Below are 26290 nucleotides of genomic sequence, written 5' to 3' on the forward strand. Positions count from 1 at the left end.
CCAATGTTTGTCCTCTCCCCCACCCCCCACCCTTCGAGTATGTACACTCTGTGTATCGTGCGCCCTTCGAATCGCATAAAAGCACCGGCTGGGTTTCCATTAGTTTAATTACAGACAAGGTTGTCGTCGGTGGTAGAACATCGTTGCAGGTGTAGGTAGTTTGAAGCACGAGCCACGAGTTTAATTCCACGGAAAAGGTAAATCGGACCTCGCGGGGGACGTCCAACGACGGAAACGCGCTCGGGGAAGACCCTGCCCCGGAAATCGGATCGCCAGACTCCGCGAGCAGCTTTAAAAATTGCTATTGTTATTAAAATTTTTGGATTATTGATGCAAAAATGTTAGTTTGGCACATTTTACTGTGTAAACATGGTGAGAAGCATGTAAGGGAAGAGCCTAATGGTTTTTGAGCGTCATTTTTTGATGCAAGTTCAGTGATGATTCGTAAAATGAACACTAGTGATTCGTAGGTTGGATATTTTTTATCCCTCCCAATTGGGGGAATGCTTTTTTTCTGTCTTTTTATTATTCACTGAGTAGAGTTTGCAGTGTACACGTGGTGAGAGGTATAGTGATTCGTAAAATGAACACTAGTGATTCGTAAGTTGGATATTTTTTATCCCTCTCAATTGGGGGAATGCTTTTTTCAGTCTTTTTCTCATTCATTGAGTACAGATTGTAGTGTACACGTGGTGAGAGGTATAGTGATTCTTTAAATGAACACTAGTGATTCGAAAGTTGGATATTTTTTATCCCTCTCAATTCGGAGATCCAAAGGAATGCTGTTTTTCTTTCCTTTTCTCATTCACTGAGTAATTTTGCAGTGTGTACGTGATAAGAAGTACATTGATTCTTTAAATGAACAGTTCTATTTCTTCCAACTGAGATTTTAAACGATGCTTCTTTTTCTCGCACACTGTTATTGGAATTTTTAGCTTTTATTACTATCAAAATTCTAATGAGTACATTTTACAGTGTGCACGTGATAGAAAGTAGAGTGATTCGTAAATTGAATATCTCTATCCCAAATAATACTTCTTTTTTCTCATTCACTATTCTTTTCTTCGATCCTCTTACTAAAATTACTAAAAAAATTACTTAGTATTCCCAAAGGATAGTCAAATGAAATGCCAAAATAAATTACAGCATTAGATGTAACATTTAGTTGAGAAAAATTAATAAACATGGTTAAATTTTGCAACGTAAACACGAGATTGGCCCCTTAAACACATGTTTATTGTAATCTTAATAAAACCGTAAAAAGTCAACAAAAACGACTGAAAAATTTACTTAGTATTCCCAAAGGATAGTCAAGTAAATTGCCAAAATAAATAATACCGTTAGATATAACATTTACTTAAAAAAAAATTAAATTTTGCAATGTAAACACGAGACTGCCCCCTTAAACACATGTTTATTGTGAGTTTAATCAAATCGTGAAAAATCAATAAAAATTATTGAAAAATTTACTTAGTATCCCCAAAGAATAGTCAAGTAAATTGCCAAAATAAACAATACCGTTGGATATAACATTTACTTAAAAAAAAATTAAATTTTGCAATGTAAACACGAGACTTGCCCCCTTAAACACATGTTTATTGTAATCTTAATAAAACCGTGAAAAATCAATAAAAATTATTGAAAAATTTACTTAGTATTCCTAAAGGATAGTCAAGTGAAATGCCAAAATAAATAATACCGTCAGATATAACATTTATTTTAAAAAAAATTAAATTTTGCAACGTACACACGAGACTGGTCCCTTAAACACATGTTTATTGTGAGCTTAATAAAACCGTGAAAAATCAATAAAAATTATTGAAAAATTTACTTAGTATCCCCAAAGGATAGTTAAGTAAATTGCCAAAATAAATTACAGCGTCAGATATAACATTTAGTCAGCAAAAAATTAATAAAAATGATTAAATTTAGCAACCTACACATGAGACTGCTCCCTTAAACACATGTTTATTGTGAGCTCAATAAAACCGTGAAAAATCAACAAAAATGATTGAAAAATTTACCTAGTATCCCCAAAGAATAGTCAAGTAAATTGCCAAAATAAACAATACCGTTGGATATAACATTTACTTAAAAAAAAATTAAATTTTGCAATGTAAACACGAGACTTGCCCCCTCAAACACATGTTTATTGTGAGCTCAATAAAACCGTGAAAAATCAATAAAAATGATTGAAAAAATTATTTAGTACTCCCAAAGGATAGTCAAGTGAAATGCCAAAATAAACAATACCGTCAGATATAACATTTACTTGAAAAAAATTAAAATTTGCAACGAGACCAGTCCCTTAAAACAACGATCGTCGTTGCAAAGCTTTTTCCAGAGCGAAAGAGGAAGGAGAAGAGGCTGTGGCGGTGCTATTAATGGCCGATCGCGATGGTTGGAGCGTAGGTCGACCGCCTGAAATCCGCCGCCTCGACCGAGCCGGTAGGATGGTCGAACAAAGCGGAAAGCTTCAGCGTACAAACAGCGTCGACCCCGTGGATGCTGCAAGTACCGCGAAACTTTAACAATGGTTATTGTTTCGGCTGGCTCTGTAACTGGCCTAATAAAATAGCGGAAGCCCATGTTGGGAATGGCTGAAAAAAAGCCGCCGGAGGAAAAATCGGCTGCCGCCTGGCTGGGGATACAATGATAACGGGATGTTCGAGGCGAGAGAGCTCGAAACTGCGCCTATGGGCTCGTTATCGTTTTCGATGGTGCTTTCTGATGTTTTATGCGCCGGTTTCCCCCCTTATTTTTGTTTAACGGCGACCCGGTAATAGGAAATCGCTTAATGGCGGCGTTTTCCAAAGAGAAACACCCGATTGCTGGATTTTCTTCGCCAAACAGGGGCAAAAGTAAAGAACTTGCTTATGGACGATAATAGAGTTCATAGACACGTTGTTGGATAGTAGTAGGATGGGAATGTGTGTTAATGGAAGGGATGAACAGTCGTCGAGGGCTTTGGGAGAGGAAGTTTATTGCTTAACTGAAATTTTTATTATTAAAACAAATTTTTTGAATTTTTATGTATGGGTCTATGTTTTTTTATGTTTTTATATGTATCTTCACGAAAATGATAGTTTATACTCCACGAATATAACTCAAAAACCATGCCACTAATCCTGATACAATAATGTCACAAGGATATTTAAAAAAGAATCCCAAATGAAACTTATGAAATTGATTTCTAAAAACTGAAAGAGGTCTAGTAAAGTAGCTGCATTGTCGACAATTTTAAATATATTTTCATGAAAAAAATAGTGTATACTCTTCAAATATAACTTTAAACTATGCCACTAATCCTGATACAATAATGTCTCATAGCTATTTAAAAAAAAAATCTTAACTGACACCTAAAAAATTGATTTCTAAATATTGAACGAAGTCTACAAAAACAGCTATATTCTCGTCAATTTTAAATATATTTTCCTGAAAAAAATAGTATTTATTCCTCAAATATAACTCAAAACCATGCCACAAATCTTGATACAATAATGTCACAAGGCTATTACAAAAAAAATCCCAAATGTCACACAAAAAAATTGATTTTTTATAATTGAAGGAGGTTTATTAAAGTAGCTATATTGTCGTCAATTTTGAATATATTTGCATGAAAAAAATAGTGTATGCTCCTCAAGTATAACTCAAAACCATGCCAGAAAGCTTAATACAATAGTGTCTTATGGATTCTTGAAAAAAAATCCCAAATGGCACCTAAAATATCGATTTCTAAATATTGAACGAAGTCTACAAAAACAGCTATATTCTCGTCAATTTTAAATATATTTTCATGAAAAAAATAGTATTTATTCCTCAAATATAACTCAAAACCATGCCACAAATCCTGATACAATAATGTCTCATGGCTATTTCAAAAAAATCCCAAATGACACCTAAACAATTGATTTCTAATAATTGAAGGAGGTCTATTAAAGTAGCTGTATTGTCGACAATTTTACAAATATTTTCATAAAAAAATTAGTGTATACCCCTCAAATATAACTTAAAATCATGCCATAAAGCTTGATACAATAGTGCTTTATGCTTCTTGAAAAAAAAATCCCAAATGGCACCTAAACAATTGATTTCAAATAATTGAAGGAGGTCTATTAAAGTAGCTGTATTGTCGACAATTTTACAAATATTTTCATGAAAAAAATGGAGTATACTCCTCAAGTATAACTCAAAACCATACCATAAATCCTGATACAATAATGTCTCATGGCAAATTAAAAGAAAAATCCGTAATGACACCTACAAAATTGATTTCTAAAAACTGGAAGAGGTCTATTAAAGTAGCTATATTCTCGTTAATTTTAAATATATTTTCATGAAAAAAATAGTATATAGTCCTCAAATATAACTCTAAACCATGCCACAAAACTTGGTACAATAAAGTCACAAGGCTATTTAAAAAAAAAATCCCAAATGACACCTCAACTAAAATACCCCCTCAATTCCAATCAATTTTTCAAACCTATAATACTATTTAATTTTGTTTAAATTTGCTCGAATGGCCACGAAAAAGAATAAATTAAGATAAAAATTAAAAAATACAATTCTTCAAATTCACAACGATTACATCCATTCTTTTTTTTGAGTAACAATGAAACACTGAAGATACGATTCAATAACCTGCACGAGAACAAAAGTCTATGCAACTTAGATGTTTATTATTACAACATCGAGTAGCTTAAAATGCCCAGTAACAATGCTTGTAACATCTCGAATCGACCGGGAGAGAATCCGGAAAGATAAACGAGCCGTGGTATTATACATTGTTGATTGGCTGAATGTTAGACATTATTGGGGATGGAAAGACGGTTGATCGAGTATGATGGATTCGCGCCTCGTCATGGTGCCTCTATTCACGCAAATAATTATCTCGATGAAGCGTAGGCGGTAGGGAAATGATCGAACTCCGTTCAGACCTTTTCTGAGCAAAAAAAGAACGTTACCCGATAGGCTACGATACACAAAAACGAACTTCAGGCTTTAAGTCGTGTTTATTTTGGATAATTTTGCCTATACAGATTTTTGAAATTTAATTTTATTAATTCGACGTTTTTTAAATGTTTCGAGTCGAAGGTTTCTGCAAAAATGTCCACTATTTTTTAAATATATTGAGAGATCAAGTGTTCGAATATTTTCAATAACTGTATAATAATAAAGTAACACGTAAATGGAATGTAATTTCAGTCAACAAATGATGAAAATGAATATCAATGAAATTTAATTAACACTGCATCGTAATTGCAGGTTTCAACTTTACTTGACATTTATTTTTATAGTAGGTTATTTAAATAAATCAAATCAACAAATAAACTATCGAAAGCGACAATTTCGAGCTCACATCCTGTACAAATAACAAAGATACAGAATTTTCGTGGCTCACTGATTGCTTCTAAGTAATTTTAATTTCATTTCGATGTAATTTGTCGAATTGAATAGAAATTGGAACAGTTGTACGAAACGTGAAGCTTCGTAAGTGAAAACAGAGCGAAATAAATAGTTTGGGCGTAAAAGGAGCACGTCGAGAGGCTCCTAAAAATTCCCGAGTGCCGAATCCCCGAAGTCAAGGGTTGTCTTGGCCACGGATTACGCGTTTTTCGCGGGTAAATCCCCCACGGCGGAAAACCGACGGCGGATACCGTCGCGACAAGGCTGATTTGAATTTTTCTCGGTAGCTCAACGCCTCCAGCTCTTCCTGGGACACGTCGCATTGAATATTCCATAAATAAATCGGCGTTTAATAGAAAATCGGGGAACTTCCACCCATCTCATCGCTCACTGCCACGCCGTGCTCCACCACCGGCACCTAGTATCTCAATAATATTCAGTTTATAAAGTTTCAATTGCTCCCTTATTACGCGGCTGACGAGGCCCGATTTACTCTTCTTCTTCTTCTTATTCGACGTGGATTTATCTCGCGGTCGATCAATCCGCCAGCCCCCCGGAAACGGTACGCGATTTCCATGGAATTAAATGCGGTTAATAAGCGTCCCCGTTACTGTACATTTCATTATATTTCGTTTAACAACCTATCGACGCCTTCAAGTATACTCATTCCTACCAAAACTGGTCAAATGACAAGCCTGTATATAAATTTAAATTCATTTTTAGTTAAATAAACTATTTATATTACTGTTTTATCGTATACCAGTCGGTAAACACAGAATAGTTGGTCGAAGAGTGTATTAATAGTTTCTTACAAACCATTGAATTAATTTTCTGATTGACCGTAGCCTTATTAAGTGAAAATTCCATAATGCCATTTAAAAAATTCAAAAAGATACGAGCTTTTTATCGAATAAAATAATTTTTCGACATTTTTATTATTGCACTTTGTTCGTCTCAAAATACTCGTTAATTTTTGTTGCAAACATTTTTTTGCTAGATTGATGTAAATGCCTCAAAAATTTTAAGTACGATGTTAAAATGAGGAAGGAAAAAACATAGAAAACAGCATAAATTATAAGAGTAGTTAGATTCATTGGATAGGGGATGAAATGCCCTTTAAAATGAGCGTTCGTACGAGTGGATAGCGTAATTAGTTCCGGAGATATGAGGATTTTAGTTTCAAGTCGATGCGGTGGCTAGTTTCGGAGATACGAGGGTCCGAAGCGTTTGTTTACGTTTTTACTACGGCCTAGTCAAGGCCGTTGACCTCACGTGATCGTAGTAAGTAGTAAACGTGACGTCATTCAGTCACGTCTCACGCGCGTAGAGAGAGAAGGAGGTCCGACGCGTTAGACGAAGACAGCGATAGTCGAATTAAAAAAATTACCTTTTACATAAATTACGATATCTCGAAAACGGATGGTCCGATCGACAAAAACCAAAAGCCATTTCAAAGGGGAAGGTTCCCCGCTTCTAACAGTGGTTTAATTTTTAATAAAGCACGAGTAGTTTTGGAACTGTGCGTAATTAAAGTTTTTAGTAATTTCAATACGCGTTAGTCTGCCGTAACACGGGAAGCGCCATAAGAGAATTTTTCTAAAATTACGCTTTCACATAAATTACGATATCTCCGAAACGGATGGTCCGATCGACAAAAACGAAAAGCCATTTCAAAGGGGAAGGTTCCCCGCTTCTAACGGTGGATCAATTTTTAATGAAGCATGAGTAGTTTTGGAACTGTGCGTAATTAAAATTTTAGTAATTTCAATACGCATCAGCGCTATAAGAGAATTTTTCTAAAATTACGCTTTCACATAAATTACGATATCTCCGAAACGGATGGTCCGATCGACAAAAACGAAAAGCCATTTCAAAGGGGAAGGTTCCCCGCTTCTAACGGTGGTTCAATTTTTAATGAAGCATGAGTAGTTTTGGAATTGCATGTGTGTAAAGTTTAACTATTTTTAATGCAGTATATTGGCTGTTCTAAGAGAGTCAAAATTAAATATTCTCTTCTTTCATCCTTGCTATGAAGCTAATTACAATTTGATACCAAATTTTGTCGTATTTTTTACAAAAAAAAATATAAATTGTTAAATAACCAGTCCTGGTAGGCAACAGAAAACAAATAATAAGAATAGAACTGAATATTAGTACAACAAGAAAAATCGTGAAGTTAAATATGGCGCTAAAATAACATTTTGAAACTCTAAAAACTGTCATTTGATCGGTCATGGTAGATTTAGTGTTCTATAGAGAAATTATTTAATATATTTCGATTGTTTCGCTAATATATTTATTTCCAAGTAAATTAACCGTATAAATTGTGACTTGTTCGCATAAATTTGACGGATTCTTATAATTCAATATATTTTTATTTACTCATACTTCCCTTATGCAACAGCACGAAAACAGATTTGAACGCTCCGACGTTGAGCAGCTTGTTGGAATGCTCGGACACGTTTCATGAAAACTATTTATTTTTTCCCCCTACTATTCCGAAATTCGTGTTAAATTTCACGATAGCATTCTTAGTTGGCGATAAAACAAAAATAGTGTCGATAATATGTGTCAATATATCACATCTATGGCTCGAATAATTCCATTATTGTACCAAAAAAAGTCGAACTCGTAATTCCAGTTAGAAATTGTGAAACTAATTATTGGAGTTTGGAAATTTAAAGGAAGTCTTTGATGTTCGAATGTTTCGATGGAAAAATTAAAGTATACTTTTAGGGATCGTTTCGAGGATCGATCAGAAATATTTTTTTAAAAAATTGACGAAGTGCCTCGAGCCGTGGCGGATTGTTGATTCGAGAGGGGAACGATCAACGATGGAAACAGCCAGAAACCCCGAGGAGTACGTTTCGCGTAATATCGTCAATTGTCTCAGCACGTTTCAACGACAATAACCCGCTCGAGACAACAATAACGTGTTCTCCGGGGCAAAGGAACCCCGATCGAGCGTGGAGGACGACGTGTCCGGCCCTAATTCCTCAGTTTGCGTATGCAAATGAAGAGACGAGGTCAGCGAGGGACGCTATGGCACTCGTGTTTAGACTGTCTGCTCGTGTGTCGCTCACAACCTTGTAAACGCACCTGTAGCAATAATTTGTCAGGTTCGCGGGGGTTGAACTGCTCGGAGGGGCGAAAAAAATCCACCATTGTTTTTTTTTCAGAATGTGTCTCGTGGGTTTCGTTCGTCGACTCGTTATTTATACGAGATCTTTATTTAAATTAAACATTTACAATTTTTTTGGATCTCAGGATTCCATTCTTGATTATTTATTTATTATAGCAGTGAAAATTTTGTTAGTATACTGGAGAAATTTTTACACTTGAGGGGAACGAAATAGGAGTCTCGATGTTAATTTCTTAAGTTGCAAAAATGTTATATTTTCTTTTATGTATTGATGGCATTTTTAAATTGGAAAATCATGAAAAAGATTTGTAAATTGAAGTTAGAGATTCTTGTTTAATTTTGAAATTTTAATTATGAGTCTCAATATCAAGTCTATTTTGTTTGTCAACTTGTAAAAATATTATATTTTCTTTTGTATATTAATAGAATATTTCTAATGAAAAATCATGAAAAAGATTTGTAAATTGAAGTTAGAGATTTTTGTTTAATTTTACAATTTTAATTATGAGTCTCAATATCAAGACTACTTTGTTAGTCAACTTGTAAAAATGTTATATTTTCCCTTATATACTAGTGGAATTTTTCCATTGAAAAACATTTTAAAAATTGAAGTTAGAGATTTTTGTTTAATTTTAAAATTTAAATTATGAGTCTTTATAACAAGTCTATTTTGTTTCTCAACTTGTAAAAATATTGTATTTTCTCTTCTACATTAATGAAATTTTTCTATTGAAAAATCATGAAAAAGACTTATAAATTGAAGTTAGAGACTTTTGTTTAATTTTGAAATTTAAATTATGAATCTCAATATCAAGTCTATTTTGTTAGTTAACTTGTTAAAATATTGTATTTTCTCTTCTACAATAATGGAATTTTTCCATTGAAAAATCATCAAAAAGATTTATAAATTGAAGTTAGAGATTTTTGTTTAATTTAAAAATTTCAATGAGTCTCAATATCAATTATATTTTGTTTCTCATCTGTAAAAATATTATAATTTCTCTAGTGGAGTTTTTACTAATATAATAAGTAAATAATTGAAATCGACGAATATAGTAGGATAAAATAAATAATTAAAAAAATTGAGTGTCTATATTTTCATTTAATTTCAAATTTGCAATCATAAGCCTCAACATTAATTCTATTATGTTCCTCAACTTATAAAAATACAAAAATATACACTAATGGGACCTTTACTTTATAATAAATTAATAATTGAGACCTATATATAAGTAAAATCACGAGAAACGTTTAGAAAATTGAAAATATAGATTTTTATTCAATTTAAAAGTTAAACTAACAAGTCTCAATATCAATTTTATTTTGTTCCTCTGAATCTGCAAAAATATTATAATTTCTCTGGTGAAGCTTTTACTTATTATAGTAAAATAATTTACTTAAAGGTAAATAATTGAAATTGATGAATATAGCAGGATAAAATAAAAAATTAAAGAAATTGAAGGCCCAGATTTTTATTTAATTTCAAATTTTCAATCATAAGCTCCTATATCAATTCAATTATGTTCCTCAACTTATAAAAATACAAAAAAAAACACTAATGGGACCTTTACTTTATAATAAATTAATAATTGAGAACTATAGCAGAGCAAAATCACAAAAAACGTTAACAAAATTGAAAATATAGATTTTTATTCAATTTAAAAGTTGAACTAATAAGTCTCAATATCAATTATATTTTGTTCCTCTGAATCTGCAAAAATATTATAATTTCTCTGGTGAAGCTTTTACTTATTATAGTAAAATTATTTACTTAAAGGTAAATAATTGAAATCAATGAATATAGCAGGATAAAATAAAAAATTTAAAAAATTGAAGGCCCAGATTTTTATTTAATTTCAAATTTTCAATCATAAGCTCCTATATCAATTCAATTATATTCATCAACTTATAAAAATACAAAAAAAAACACTAATGGGACCTCTACTTTATAATAAATAAATAATTGAGAACTATAGCAGAGTAAAATCACAAAAAACGTTAACAAAATTGAAAATATAGATTTTTATTCAATTTTAAAGTGAAACTAATAAGTCTCAATATGAATTATATTTTATTCCTCATCTGCAAAATTATAATTTCTCTAGTGGAGTTTTTACTTATTATAGTAAAATAATTTACTTAATGGTAAATAATTGAAATTGATGAATATAGCAGGATAAAATAAAAAATTTAAAAAATTGAAGGCCCAGATTTTTATTTAATTTTAAATTTGCAATCATAAGCCCCAATATCAATTTTATTATGTTCCTCAACTTATAAAAATTAAAAAAAAAACACTAATGGGATCTTTACTTTATAATAAATTAATAATTGAGAACTATAGCAGAGTAAAATCACAAAAAACGTCAACAAAATTGAAAATACAGATTTTTATTCAATTTTAAAGTTAAACTAATAAATCTCAATATCAATTATATTTTGTTCCTCTGCATCTGCAAAAATATTATAACTTCTCCAAGGAACTTTCTACTCATTACAGTAAAATAATTTACTTAAAGTTAAATAATTGAAATCAATGAATATAATAGTACAAAATAAAAAATAAAAAAAATTGAGCGTCTATGTTTTTGTTTAGTTTCAAAGTATGGGGACTTCTTTTGCCCGTAGGATATTCAGGAATTAATCATATTATCTCCAGGCTGCGATCGGTCCCGGTTCGTCAGTCACGCATACACGTTCCCGCGCGTACGAAATTCGAAATTCATTACCTCAGAGCAGGGAATTAATTTCCATTTCGCCGGGGAAACACGGCCGGCAAATTTCGAAATCACCCCGCTCGACTACCGCGGCCGTTTCATTGTGCTTCAGTCAAACCAGCCCAGCCTTTATTAAACAGCTCGCTTCCAGCGATTTTCCTGATCTCCTTGCGGCTTCTGTACGTTCCGAAGTCCGATCCCACGGGGTCTCGTGCGAGCTAATACAGATTTCCATCGAACACAGCTCGACTACGAATCGTCACAGAGCTATGCCCGTGATTCGACGAAAATCTTTCGCCAGTTTCGCGATCATTTTATCGTCTTGCATTTCTGATCATCCTATCGTGGGGCACGCTAGAGCCTTCATTATTTGATTATTAGAGACTCGAATATTTTAAAATATTTTAAAATATTTAAATTTGTTTAATGTTTAAATTTCCTGGAATATTAAATTCGTAATTCTTTATTATATATTTCGATATAGATTCTATTTTGTCTCTCGACTTGTAGATATGTTTTTTCTTGTGATTGAGGGGATTTACGTGAATAATGAATGAATAAGACAATAAAATTGCAGGGAATATTTTTGAAATTGAAGGTATAGATTTTTGTTTAATTTTGAAATTTTAATTACGACTCTTAATATGAAGTCTATTTTGTTGCTTAACTTGTAAAAGTATTATATTTTCAATTGTACACTAGTGGAATTTTTTCATTGAAGAAGAATGATATAGATTGTGACATTTGAAATTATAGATTTTTGTTTAATTTTGTAGTTTAAATTACAAGTCTCAATATCAATTATATTTTGTTATTCAATTTATGAAAATATTATATTTTTTCTTCTAGATTAATGGAATTTTTCCATTGCAAAAGAATGCAAAACATTTTGAAAACTGAATTCACAGATTTTTGTATAATTTTGATATTTAAATTATGAGTGTCAATATCAAATCTATTTTGTTCCTCAACTTGTAAAAATATTATATTTTCCCTTCAAAACTATTATAATTTTTCCATTGAAAAAGAATGAAAAAGATTGTGACATTTGAAATTATAGATTTTTATTTAATTTTATAGTTTAAATTATACAAGTCTCAATATCAATTATATTTTGTTAGTCAACTGTAAAAATATTATATTTTCTCTTCTACATTAATGGAATTTTTCCATTGCAAAAGAATGAAAAATATTTTGAAAATTGAAATCACAGATTTTTGTTTAATTTTAAAATTTAAATTATGAGTTTCAATATCAATTATATTTTGTTCCACAATTTGTAAGAATATTATATTTTCTCTTCAAAACTATTACAATTTTTCCATTGAAAAAGAATGAAAAAGATTATGATAATTGAAATTATAGATTTTTGTTTAATTTTGTAGTTTAAATTACAAGTCTCAATATCAATTATATTTTGTTACTCAACTTGTAAAAATATTATATATTTTCCTTCAAAATTATTACAATTTTTCCATTGAAAAAGAATGAAAAAGATTTTTAAAATTGAAGTTATAGACTTTTGTTTAATTTTTAAATTCAAATTATGTAACTTGTAAAATTTAAATTATATACTTGTAAAAATGTTATATTTTCTCTTGTATATTAATGGAATTTTTCCATTGAAAAATCATGAAAAACATTTTGAATATTCAAGTTACAGATTTCTGTTTAATTTTAAAATTTAAATTATGAGTCTCAATATCAATTATATTTTGTTACTCAATTTGTAAAAATATTATATTTTCTCTTCAAAACTATTAGAATTTTTCCATTGAAAAAGAATAAAAAAGATTATGACATTTGAATTTATAAATTTTTGTTTAATTTTATAGTTTAAATTACAAGTCTCAATATCAATTACATTTTGTTACTCAATTTGTAAAAATATTATATTTTTTCTTCTAAATTAATGGCATTTTTCCATTGAAAATGATGAAAAATATTTTGCAAATTGAAGTCACAGATTTTGGTTTAATTTTATAGTTTAAATTACAAGTCTTAATATCAATTATATTTTGTTATTCAACTTGTAAAAATATTATATTTTCTCTTGTATATTAATAGAATTTTTCCAATGAAAAATCGTGAAACAAATTTTTAAAATCGAAGTTATAGACTTCTGTTTAATTTTAAAATTTAAATTATGAGTCTCAATATCAATTATATTTTGTTATTCAACTTGTAAAAATATTATATTTTCTCTTGTATATTAATAGAATTTTTCCAATAAAAAATCGTGAAACAGATTTTGCAAATTGAAGTTACAGATTTTTGTATAATTTTAAAATTTAAACTATGTAACTTGTCAAATTTAAATTATATACTTGTAAAAATATCATATTTTCTCTTGTATATTAATAGAATTTTTCCAATGAAAAATCATAAAACAAATTTTTAAAATCGAAGTTATAGACTTTTGTTTAATTTTAAAATTTCAATTATGAGTCTCAATATCAAGTCTACTATGTTCCTCAACTTGTAAAAATATTATATTTTCTCTTGTATATTAATAGAATTTTTCCAATGAAAAATCGTGAAAAAAATATTGAAAATTGAAGTTACAAATATTGTTTAATTTTGAAGTTTAAATTACAAGTTTGAGTATCATTTCTACTATGTTCCTCAACTTGTAAAAATATTATATTTTCTCCTGTATATTAATAGAATTTTTCCAATGAAAAATCACGAAAAACATATTGAAAATTGAAGTTACAAATATTGTTTAATTTTGAAGTTTAAATTACAAGTTTGAATATCATTTCTATTATGTTCCTCAACTTGTAAAAATATTATATTTTCTCCTGTATATTAATAGAATTTTTCCAATGAAAAATCACGAAAAACATATTGAAAATTGAAGTTACAAATATTGTTTAATTTTGAAGTTTAAATTACAAGTTTGAATATCATTTCTATTATGTTCCTCAACTTGTAAAAATATTATATTTTCTCCTGTATATTAATAGAATTTTTCCAATGAAAAATCACGAAAAACATATTGAAAATTGAAGTTACAAATATTGTTTAATTTTGAAGTTTAAATTACAAGTTTGAATATCATTTCTATTATGTTCCTCAACTTGTAAAAATATTATATTTTCTCTTGTACACAAATGGAAATATTAGTAACGAATCCCATTTTACAACTTTACCATTTCACAATTTGCGATTTTTTAATCAGGAAAACGAAAATTTTTCGAAGACCTATTTTGGAGTATTTGGTCCAAGCGTTCGAAACTTGATACGTCTGGTCAATCTAACTCTCGAATGAGATCTATAAATCAGTGGTATATCGAGAGCAATTTGTTGCTCAGAGCCCCGAAGAGCTACCTAGTCTTTCAGATAGAGCAGATACGTCAGGCGCCAAGCTGACTTAAATCACTGAACCAACGATACTTCATGCAAGCCCATCCTAAATGTGATTTCTCCAAGGTGCATAACTTCGAATGACTATAAATAATGCTTGTTAGAATTGAATATTCAGCACGTTATCATCGCCTTGGCTAGAAATTCACTATCCCAAACTTCATCAAAACTGTCGACCTTTGGGAGCCTACTCACGATAAATCTAAGCACATAGGATTAATCAACAAATTCGATTAACTGGACTAACATATTACAATCATAGTTATTATTTTTTACTTCATAACTAGAAATTTTCCCCTGTGATGTGTCTCTTTTATGACACCAAACAAAAAGTATAATGCAATTTTTGCTTCCAATTAATTAACAAGAAAAATAATTCAATTTTCTACTTGGTTTCTTAATTTTATAATTTTATTGTAATGCTGTTCGTCTCTTTTGTGAATTAAATTTGTATTTAATTGTTTTGCAGTGCAAGAAAACTAATTTCATTTTCTACTTTGAATTTTACAATTTGAACAAACTATTATAGAATACTTTTATATTCATCAGGGGCTAATTATAATTTGCCAAACCAGAGGCACGACTGTTCTAAAAATTATAAAAAAATGGACTAACGTTTTTGAGTAGAGTTTAGAAAAAATCTGTGCTTAGTAAAGTATTTATCGAATCAATAATTCCTATATAATCGTACAAAATTAATATCAATTGAATTTATGAATGTTTATTAACATTTTTTAGCAAAACGAAGACGTATTAAGTAACTTGGAGTAAAAATGAAAGAAAAAAAAGAGTATCGAACTGGAAAAGCGGAGTCTTATTCGCCGAATAGGGAACCGAAAGCTCTTTTGCATTTCACTTTTATAAATTCGCATAACGACTACGGTTATCGCATTGTGGAAGCTTTCGCAGTTTCGAGAGAACGCGATTCGGCTGCAACAGCATATTCCTGGAGAAGAGAGCACGATAAAATCACGGGGAAGCACCGTGGATTCCTTTAATTGCCGAATGGCTGCCTCCGAACGCGTGAATTGTTTGTAATTTCGTGCAAGTCGCTGGTTAGGGTTATTAGAGAAGGGAGGAACAACCACGGCTTTGTAAAAGGAATAGTTATTGTATTTTCGCGAGCTGCCTAGTCTTTTCCACCGAGCAATAAAATTCTTAGTCGAATGAGCACCGTTGTGGATCATAATAACTACGGTCAGGTGCAAAATTGAATTTATTTCACAAAAAAGTACTTTAATAGTTTGATTTTTCTTAACTTTGTGGTTTCGACATTTTCTCTAATTAACATGGTTTGATATAAAATTGGTAGTCGACTGGGTTTCTCAAGAATAAACGAGATCGTAACTACGGTCAGGTGCAAAATTGAATTTATTTCACAAAAAAGTACTTTAATAGTTTAATTTTTCTTAACTTTGTGGTTTCGACATTTTCTCTAATTAACATGGTTTGATATAAAATTGGTAGTCGACTGGGTTTTTTACGAATAAACGAGATCGTAACTACGGTCAGATGTAAAATTGAATGGACGTCTATATTTTAGGAAAAAACACTGTAATATAATTTAATAATTTAATTTTCCTTAATTTTGTGTTCCTTTGTTTTTTTATAACTAATATGGTTCGATATTAAATTGGTAGTCGACTGGGTTTCTCACGAATAAACGAGATCGTAACTACGGTCAGGTGCAAAATTGAATTTATTTCACAAAAAAGTATTTTAATAGTTTGATTTTTCTTAACTTTGTGGTTTCTTCATTTTCTCTAATTAACATTGGTTTGCCATAAAATTGTTAGTAGCTGGATTTCGTACAAATTCACAAGATAATAACTACGGTCACAGGCAAAATTGAATCTATTATGTAAAAAAAAGTACTGTAAAAACTGAATTTTCTTCAACTTCGTGCTTTTCTATTTTATATATTAATATGATTTGCCATAAAATTGTTAATTAACTGAGCTTTCTAGAAATTAACAAGATAATAACTACGGTCAGATGTAAAATTGAGTTGGACGACTATATTTTACGAAAAAACACTGTAATTTAATTTAATAACATAATTTTTCTTAATTTTGTGTTCTCTTATTTTTTATAATTAATATGGTTTGACATTAAATTATTAGTCGACTGAATTTCCTACGAATCAACGAGATAATAACTACGGTCAGATGTAAAATTGAGTGGACGTCTATATTTTACGAAAAAACACTGTAAAATAATTTAATTTTCCATAATTTTGTGTTCTCTTATTTTTTTATAACTAATAAGGTTTGATATTAAATTGTTAATCGACTGAATTTTCTATACATCAACGAGATAATAACTACGGTCAGATGTAAAATTGAGTGGACGTCTATATTTTACGAAAAAACACTGTAAAATAATTTAATAATTTAATTTTCCTTAATTTTGTGTTCTCTTATTTTTTTATAACTAATATGGTTTGATATTAAATTATTAGTCGACTGAATTTCCTACGAATCAACGAGATAACTACGGTCAGATGCAAAATTGAGTCTATTTTGCAAACTAGTACTGTAATAATATAACTTTCCCTAACTTTGTGTTCTCCTTTTTTAATCACAGTATGCAAGAAGTTTGAGAGATTAATATAGTTTGAAATTTGTTAATCGACTAAAGTAATAACTACGGTCAGGTACAAAATAGAGTATATTTCACAAGAAAGTACTGTAATTATTTAATTTTTCGACAAATCAACGAGCTAATAACTACAGTCAGACGCCTATTAAGCAAAATGGAGCCTATTCCCTAAAAAAGTACTCTAAATCATTAAATCCCCTCATTTTTGATCGCAGTTTGCATCGTCGTCGATTTCACACAACTAGTTTGACAAATTAACGCTCTTTAACGCTACTAGAGATGGCTAGAAACTAAAGTTCCACCCCACTCGAGTAATTTAACGTTCTACTATATTCCACATGAAAAATCGATCCCCTTTATCACTCGTAGCGACCAGAGCGCGAAGGATCGTCCAGTAAATTAGATGCATCACCGGCCAACTCATTACCAGACACCGATTCACGGGCATCGCCTGCTCGCGAGCTTCTTCGCAAGTATTTCTCGTGGAATTTTAATTAATATCTCGTGGTTTGCGCGGAGCCAGCCCGAAACGCGGGGTCGAACAGGCGTCGGAGGGATACAAAGCCCTCGAATGAAAGGCGATATCCGAAAGGCCGCCCGAGGGGTAGTTTTTTTTATCAGCGACGAAATGCCCCGGCTTCTTTTCGCGGGAGAAACAGGGTGAAAAGGTGGCCAAAGGGAACAAAACCCGAGGCCAACGACACCGGAAACGGCGACAGGGGGCTCAGCAAATTGCCGCTATTAACTTCCATCATCGCGTCTATATGAAAAGACATCCTACGCAGAGTGTGTCTCGTTTATCGTCGCCATCCCGAGCATTTGCCTTGCTTTTAGGGCGGAAACCGTGCGTGACGTTTGATCAAGGTCACACTCTCGCTGATTATGACGTGCCTTTCTATGGAATTTTATCGCAACTGCTACGTGCTCGTAAACGATGCAAATTACTTGACCGACTTCTGGGGATAACGAAATTTCTGTATTTAATTAAATAAACAGAAAATAGTTGGTCAAAGAGTGTATTAATAGTGTCTCACAAACCATTGAATTAATTTTCTGGTTGACCGTAGCCTTATTAAGTGAAAATTCCGTAATTCCATTTAAAAAATTCAAAAAGATACGAGCTTTTTATCAAATAAAATAATTTTTAGAGATTTTTATTATTGCACTTTGTTCGTCTCAAAATACTCGTTAATTTTTGTTCCAAACATTTTTTTGCTAGATCGATGTAAATGCCTCAAAAATTTTAAGTACGATGTTAAAATGAGGAAGGAAAAAACATAGAAAACAGCATAAATTATAAGAGTAGTTAGATTCATTGGATAGGGGATGAAATGCCCTTTAAAATGAGCGTTCGTACGAGTGGATAGCGTGATTAGTTCCGGAGATATGAGGATTTTAGTTTCGAGTCGATGCGGTGGCTAGTTTCGGAGATACGAGGGTCCGAAGCGTTTGTTTACGTTTTTACTACGGCCTAGTCAAGGCCGTTGACCTCACGTGATCGTAGTAAGTAGTAAACGTGACGTCATTCAGTCACGTCTCACGCGCGTGGAGAGAGAAGGAGGTCCGACGCGTTAGACGAAGACAGAGATAGTCGAATTGAAAAAATTACCTTTTACATAAATTACGATATCTCGAAAACGGATGGTCCGATCGACAAAAACCAAAAGCCATTTCAAAGGGGAAGGTTTCCCGCTTCTAACAGTGGTTTAATTTTTAATAAAGCACGAGTAGTTTTGCAACTGTGCGTAATTAAAGTTTTTAGTAATTTCAATACGCGTTAGTCTGCCGTAACACGGGGAGCGCCATAAGAGAATTTTTCTAAAATTACGCTTTCACTTAAATTACGATATCTCGAAAACGGATGGTCCGATCGACAAAAACGAAAAGCCATTTCAAAGGGGAAGGTTTCCCGCTTCTAACGGTGGTTTAATTTTTAATAAAGCACGAGTAGTTTTGGAACTGTGCGTAATTAAAGTTTTTGGTAATTTCAATACGCGTCAGCGCCATATGAGAATTTTTCTAAAATTACGCTTTCATTTATATTACGATATCTCGAAAACGAGTGGTCCGATCGACAAAAACCAAAAGCCATTTCAAAGGGGAAGGTTCCCCGCTTCTAACAGTGGTTTAATTTTTAATAAAGCACGAATAGTTTTGGAACTGTGCGTAATTAAAATTTTAGTAATTTCAATACGCGTCAGCGCCGTAAGAGAATTTTTCTAAAATTACGCTTTCACATAAATTACGATATCTCGAGAACGGAAAGTCTGATCGACAAAAACGAAAAGCCATTTCAAAGGGGAAGGTTCCCCGCTTCTAACGGTGGTTCAATTTTTAATGAAACATGAGTAGTTTTGGAACTGCATGTGTGTAAAGTTTTATTATTTTTATTATGCGCTGTTAGACTGTTTCAAGGCAGTGGAAACTGAAGATTCTCATCTTTGCTATATATTTCCTATTTACATTGGAAGCTAACCTGTTCTTTTACAAATCTCAACACAATCTTTGGGTTAAAAAAATTAGTTGATATCTTCTCGCATTTAAGGAGGTATTGCTGTCTAGACTGCCAATTTCACGGCCCTTTTTGTGATTTTTTTTTCTAATGATAGGTAGGCTGTTTTGTACTGAGACTTTCTAAATATATTTATCCATCTTATAAGCATGTAACAATATTTTTTTCATGGAAAAATATTAAAAATCGTGTAAATTATAACTCCTTATTTAATGGCCCTTTTGGAGAAGGTGCTCCAATGGCTTCCAGGATTCCAGATAATTTGAAACAGAGGGGGTTAAAGTATCTTCATAAGGAAGGTTGTAGTTATAGCAGGAACTAGGGAGAAGTCAAAATCCTGATAAATAAAGAAATGGCGACGCTTCAAGTATCGAACTTCTATTTGTTAATCGTTCGTTTGTCTTTAGCGTATCAAAAAAAATAGTAAAACTCAATATTTTTTTAAATCTCTAGTTCCAGCTATAAAGGCGTGTCTACTGAATATTCTCTCAAAATTTGAAGTAAATCCGTCTGCCAAATCTTGAAATATCAAATAAGCCAGTTTAAATGCGTTTTTTTTAAACAAGAAGCTATAACTCTCGCAATTTTTAATATTTTTTCATGAAAAAAATACTGTACATACCTATGAGACAAATAAATATATCTACAAAATATCAGTACAAAACAACCTACCTTTCGTTAAAAAAAAAATCACAAAAAAAGGCCTAGACAACAATACTCCCTTAACACTTTGACTGCCACGTGACCCACATATGGGTGACAAAATTTACACAATATCACAAAAATTATTTCTCAAGTAAAGACATTGAAAAAACTAAATTAATAAATTTTAACAAGCTCACAAAAAATAAATGCTCAAATCTTAGGTTCTGCACTTCACAACGATCTAAAATCAAAATTTTACTGGCAAAATATCACAGAATTTTGATTTGAACGCTTCAAAATGGAATTACTCGTCTCGAAGACGATTATCGAAACGAAAGAAATCATTATAAGAGCAAAACAGTGCCAATAACAGCTATCAGAGCTCAGGGGTACTCACTGCGACCTTTCAACCTGCAAATTTCCTACAACACCGTATCCCTCTCTTTCCCCAGTTGCGTCAAAGAGCCGGACATGCTTCAAAAGACGCGTCTCCCGCCTTTATGCAAGGTAAAATATAGATATTCCAATGGAGAGAGATGATACAGTGCTTCATTCCCGGGGAGAGTTCAAACAGAGCCGAACGGAAAACGAATTCTCTTTCCGCGTCTCTCTCTGCGAACGACGCGTCAACTTCAAAACTGAATTAAGTCTTTAAACTTGCAGGATTACCGCCGATACACAAGAACGTAATAACTGAGCGAAATCCCGGGAGCTCTTTCTCAAAGATCCTTTCATCTTCAGCGGAATTAAACTCGATGACGGTTTCGCCAAGGTTTGTTTACGTTTTATTTATTGATCGAGTGCACCTTTCGTAACATTTTATTTGGGAATTTGGGACACTTGTTGAAGAATACGTACCTTTCGCGACTATTCTTCGATGTTTCTCGCTAGTGGTTATTAGAAATTGATGAACAAACCGCTTGTAAACAGTGTCAGTCTTTATCTCACCTTTGCTCCATGTATCGAAGTTCCCACAGACGTAACAGGGGACTTTTGGCAGAAAATTCACGCGTAAAGTATTGTTTCCAATGTCAAGATAGAATCTTGCGTTAGGGAACACCGTCGAAAACTTATTCTAGAAAGCGTGGTAACACCTGGAAATGAATGCTCACACCGAAACAAACATCAGCAAAACACGGATAAATCGTCTCAAAAGTAAAAGCATGCCTTCTTTGGGGGGTTTGAAATAAAAAGAACGAGAAATAAGGGAACATTACACGTCACGTACACGTACATGTCGCAGCAGTATTTTCACCGTGACAGAAGCAAGCACTATAGTTCAGAATAAGGTGACATTCGTTACAATGTGCGGTACAAGTTCACTGACAGAGAAAGTTTAGACAAACGACGTTGGTTCACTTACCCCAAAAAACCACCGACTAACGTTCGAGTTTCATTTTTCTCTGTTTTTTTTCACGCCGATTTTGAAGTCTACGTCCCTTTTTCGTTCGGTGGAAAATTTATTTTCGAGATTTGGTACAAAGTTTCTTCGCGGCGGTTAGACAAAAAATTTGGCTAAAAGATGTGCTGCCAATCGATACTGGATCATCGCGACTCACCTTTATTCCGAGGGTCGGAGTCAGCATTCCATAGTCGGTTAGGGTTGGCAGCATAACAGGGGGTACGTTTGCCATCATCATACTGTCTAGAATCTTCGCACGTACTTTCCCTTCGTGCACAGAACACAAATCAATTTATTGCTTACTAGACCTACCTGAAACACAAAATGCATACGAACGTTGAGCAAATCAGTTCAAATTGAAGGAATTCAGGTTAAGAGGTAAAATTCGAATAGAGAATGTTTCTCGGTTTAAAAATGTCTCTTCAAACATCGTCAAACGTCTGTTTTTCCGGAAGAAATTTACCAAAAATTGAGTTTCGGGTTGTTGAAACCGGGTAGGTAAATAAACAAGCGAAGGGGTTAAGCAATATGCAAGTTGTAATGATCAGAGATCATTTCTAGCTTGTTGACTATCGTTTGATCGTGTTGAGTATGGTATGATGAAACTTAGCCTGTCAAAAAATGTTATCAAACGAGATATTGACTTTTTCTAAAGTATATGAATAAGGAAAATGAGTTAACCAATGGCAATTGTAATGATTAGTGATCATTTCTAGGTTGTTGACTATCGTTTGATCGTGTTGAGTATCGTATGATGACACTTAGACTCTCAGAAAATGTTATCAAACGAGATATTGACTATTTTTTAGGTAAAATAAGCCAAGGGGATTAATCAATACCAGTTGCAATGATTAGTAACCGTTCCTAGCTTGTTGACTATCGTTTGATAGTGTTGAGTATTATATGATGAAACTTAGACTTTCAGAAAATGTTATCATACGAGATATTGACTATTTTTTAGGTAAAATAAGCCAAGGGAATTAATCAATACCAGTTGCAATGATTAGTAACCTTCCTAGCTTGTTGACTATCGTTTGATCGTGTTGAGTATCGTATGATGAAACTTAATGCATCAGAAAATGTTATCAAACGAAATGTTGACTACTTTATAGGTAAATAAATAAGGCAAGGGGTTAACCAATGCAAGTTGCAATAACTAGTAATCATTCCTAGCTTTTTGAGTATCGTTTGATAGTGTTGAGTATTGTATGATGAAACTTAGCCTCTCAGAAAATGATATCAAACGAGATATTGACTATTTTTTAGGTAAATAAATAAGCCAAGGGCTTAATCAATACAAGTTGTAATGATTAGTGATCATTCCTAGCTTGTTGACTATCGTTTGACAGTGTTGAGTATGGTATGATGAAACTTAATCCATCAGAAAATGTTATCAAACGAAATGTTGACTACTTTTTAGGTAAATAAATAAGGCAAGGGGTTAACCAATGCAAGTTGCAATAACTAGTAATCATTCCTAGCTTTTTGAGTATCGTTTGATCGTGTTGAGTGTCGTATGATGAAACTTAGCGTATCAGAAAATGCTATCAAACCACATATGGACTTTTTCTAAAGTAAATAAATAAGCCAAGGGGTTAATCAATGCAAGTTATAATGATTAGTAACCGTTCCTAGCTTGTTGACTATCGTTTGATAGTGTTGAGTATTATATGATGAAACTTAATCCATCAGAAAATGTTATCAAACGAAATGTTGACTATTTTTTAGGTAAATAAATAAGCCAAGGGGTTAATCAATGCAAGTTGTAATGATTAGTGATCATTCCTAGCTTGTTGACTATCGTTTAATCGTGTTGAGTATGGTATGATGAAACTTAATCCATCAGAAAATGTTATCAAACGAGATGTTGACTACTTTTTAGGTAAATAAATAAGGCAAGGGGTTAATCAATGCCAGTTGCAATGATTAGTGATCATTCCTAGCTTGTTGACTATCGTTTGATAGTGTTGAGTATCGTATGATGATACTTAGCCTCCCAGAAAATGTTATCAAACCATATACTGACTATTTTTTTGCTAAATAAATAAGCCAAGGGGTTAATCAATGCAAGTTGCAATGATTAATAACCGTTCCTGGCTTGTTGACTATCGTTTGATAGTGTTGAGTATTATATGATGAAATTTAGCCTCTCAAAAAATGTTATCATACGAGATATTGACTATTTTTTAAGTAAAATAAGCCAAGGGGGTTAACCAATGCCAGTTACAATGATTAGTAACCGTTCCTAGCTTGTTGACTATCGTTTGATAGTGTTGAGTATGGTATGATGAAACTTAATCCATCAGAAAATGTTATCAAACGAAATGTTGACTACTTTTTAGGTAAATAAATAAGGCAAGGGGTTAATCAATGCAAGTTGCAATAACTACTAATCATTCCTAGCTTGTTGACTATCGTTTGATAGTGTTGAGTATTGTATGATGAAACTTAGCCTCTCAAAAAATGTTATCATACGAGATATTGACTATTTTTTACGTAAAATAAGCCAAGGGGGTTAACCAATGCCAGTTACAATGATTAGTAACCGTTCCTAGCTTGTTGACTATCGTTTGATCGTGTTGAGTATCGTATGATGATACTTAGCCTCCCAGAAAATGTTATCAAACCATATACTGACTACTTTTTTGCTAAATAAATAAGCCAAGGGGTTAACCAATGCAAGTTGCAATAACTACTAATCATTCCTAGCTTGTTGACTATCGTTTGATCAGGTTGAGTGTGGTATGATGTAGGTGAGGCAAAATGTGGAACGTATCGAGCGGAATCGTGTTCGTCGCGCGTACGTGACCGAGGCTGGCGCGGCAATCAGGAAACTTGGTGCCGCTTTCGCGAACAAAGCGCCCGGCCGTGTTTTCTTTATCTTAAATCCACGCGGAATGCAGAAAGTGTAACAAAGGCAGCGGAACTACGGCTCCCAGGTATCTACCGATGAACTTTTCTCCGAGCGTAGGCGACACGCTTCGCGCAAACATTGTTCCGAACTCGACCCGCGATCCGGAACCGGGAGCACCGACGCCCCGCAGTTCCCCAAGTTTCATCAGCGTCCCTCCAGGCACATTTCAATTATACCCGGGCAACCAATTAAGAAATTAATCCATTAAGATTAACGTTAACCGCGACGGAACTCGTGAAGACGGGATTACACGCGCGCGGGATCGCCCCAAATCTGGTCAAACTCGACGCGACGATACGACGATGGTCAACAAACTATCGACAGTCAAAACAACCATTGATTAACTCCATAGTTGGTCTATTTACTTTGGAAAACGTCAATATGTCGGTTGATCACATTTCCTGGCGGGCTAAGTTTCATCATACACAACTCAACGCGATCAAACGATGGCCAACAAGCTAGGAACGGTTATTAATCATTGCAACTGGCATTGGTTAACTCCTTGGGTTATTTATTTACCTAAAAAGTAGTCAATATCTCGTTTGATAACATTTTCTGATGGATTAAGTTTCATCATACCATACTCAACACGATCAAACGATAGTCAACAACCTAGAAATTATCACTAATCATTATAACTTGCATTGATTAACCCCTTGGCTTATTTCTTTACCTAAAAAGTAGTCAATATCTCGTTTGATAACATTTTCTGATGGATTAAGTTTCATCATACCATACTCAACACGATCAAACGATAGTCAACAACCTAGAAATTATCACTAATCATTACAACTGCCATTGGTTAACCCCTTGCCTTATTTATAAACTTTAGAAAAACTCCATATGTCGTATGATAACATTTTCTGACAAACTAAGTTCCATCATACCAAACTCAACACGATCAACCGATAGTCAACAAGCTATTAATGATTACCAACCATTACAACAGCCATTAAATAACCCCTCTAGCCTTATTTATTTGCTGTAGAAGTGAAATAACGTTTAATAAAATTTCTTAACAAAGTTTCATCATACCAAACTCAACATGATCAAACGATGGTCAACTAGCAATGATTACCAGCCAAAACAACTGTTCATTAACTCCTTGCCTCATTTATTTACCGAAGAAGTCAATACGTCGTTTAATAAAATTTCTTAACACACTAAGTTTCATCATACAACACTCAACACGATCAAACGATGGTCAGCAAACTAGTAACGATCTCCAGTAATTAGAACTGAGTTTGGTGAACTCCTTGCCTTGTTTATTTACTCAAGAAAGGGTAAATACTTCGTTTAATAAAATTTCTTATTAATTACAACTGCGATTGGTAAACTCCTCGCCTCATTTATTTACCAAAGGAACTGTGAATATAACGTTTCGCAAAATTTTCGAAGTTTCCAGCGTTCGTGGCGATGTTTCGAAATCGAGTGTTCCTCGAAATGAACCTGGGCTGATATTTACAGGTATCTCTGGCGCGATTTACAAGCGACGGTGGCCCGCGTAAATTAAGCCGGGCTAAGTACACTTTAATTAGCCGGGCGGCAAACAATCGAGGCCTTGAGCCGCTAATTTACATGA

General features: G+C 32.7%; 1 protein-coding gene across 12 annotated transcripts in view; it reads right to left on the reverse strand.

The window, feature by feature from the left end:
- Positions 1-26290, reverse strand: part of Heph (polypyrimidine tract-binding protein 1 heph) — a 710257-nt gene that overhangs the window by 487253 nt on the left and 196714 nt on the right. For 7 of the 12 annotated variants that reach the window (XM_076780642.1, XM_076780640.1, XM_076780643.1 and 4 more), the window contains exon 2: positions 21952-22106. The exons of 4 other annotated variants lie outside the window; for them this stretch is intronic. In XM_076780642.1, coding sequence (XP_076636757.1) covers positions 21952-22032 — 81 coding nt within the window. In that variant the 5' untranslated portion in view covers positions 22033-22106. The remainder of the gene's footprint in view (positions 1-21951; positions 22107-26290) is intronic. One more of the 12 variants, XM_076780641.1, reaches the window with a different exon arrangement.

The sequence above is a fragment of the Colletes latitarsis genome, chromosome 13 (genome assembly GCF_051014445.1).
Source record: "Colletes latitarsis isolate SP2378_abdomen chromosome 13, iyColLati1, whole genome shotgun sequence".
Taxonomy (NCBI): domain Eukaryota; kingdom Metazoa; phylum Arthropoda; class Insecta; order Hymenoptera; family Colletidae; genus Colletes; species Colletes latitarsis.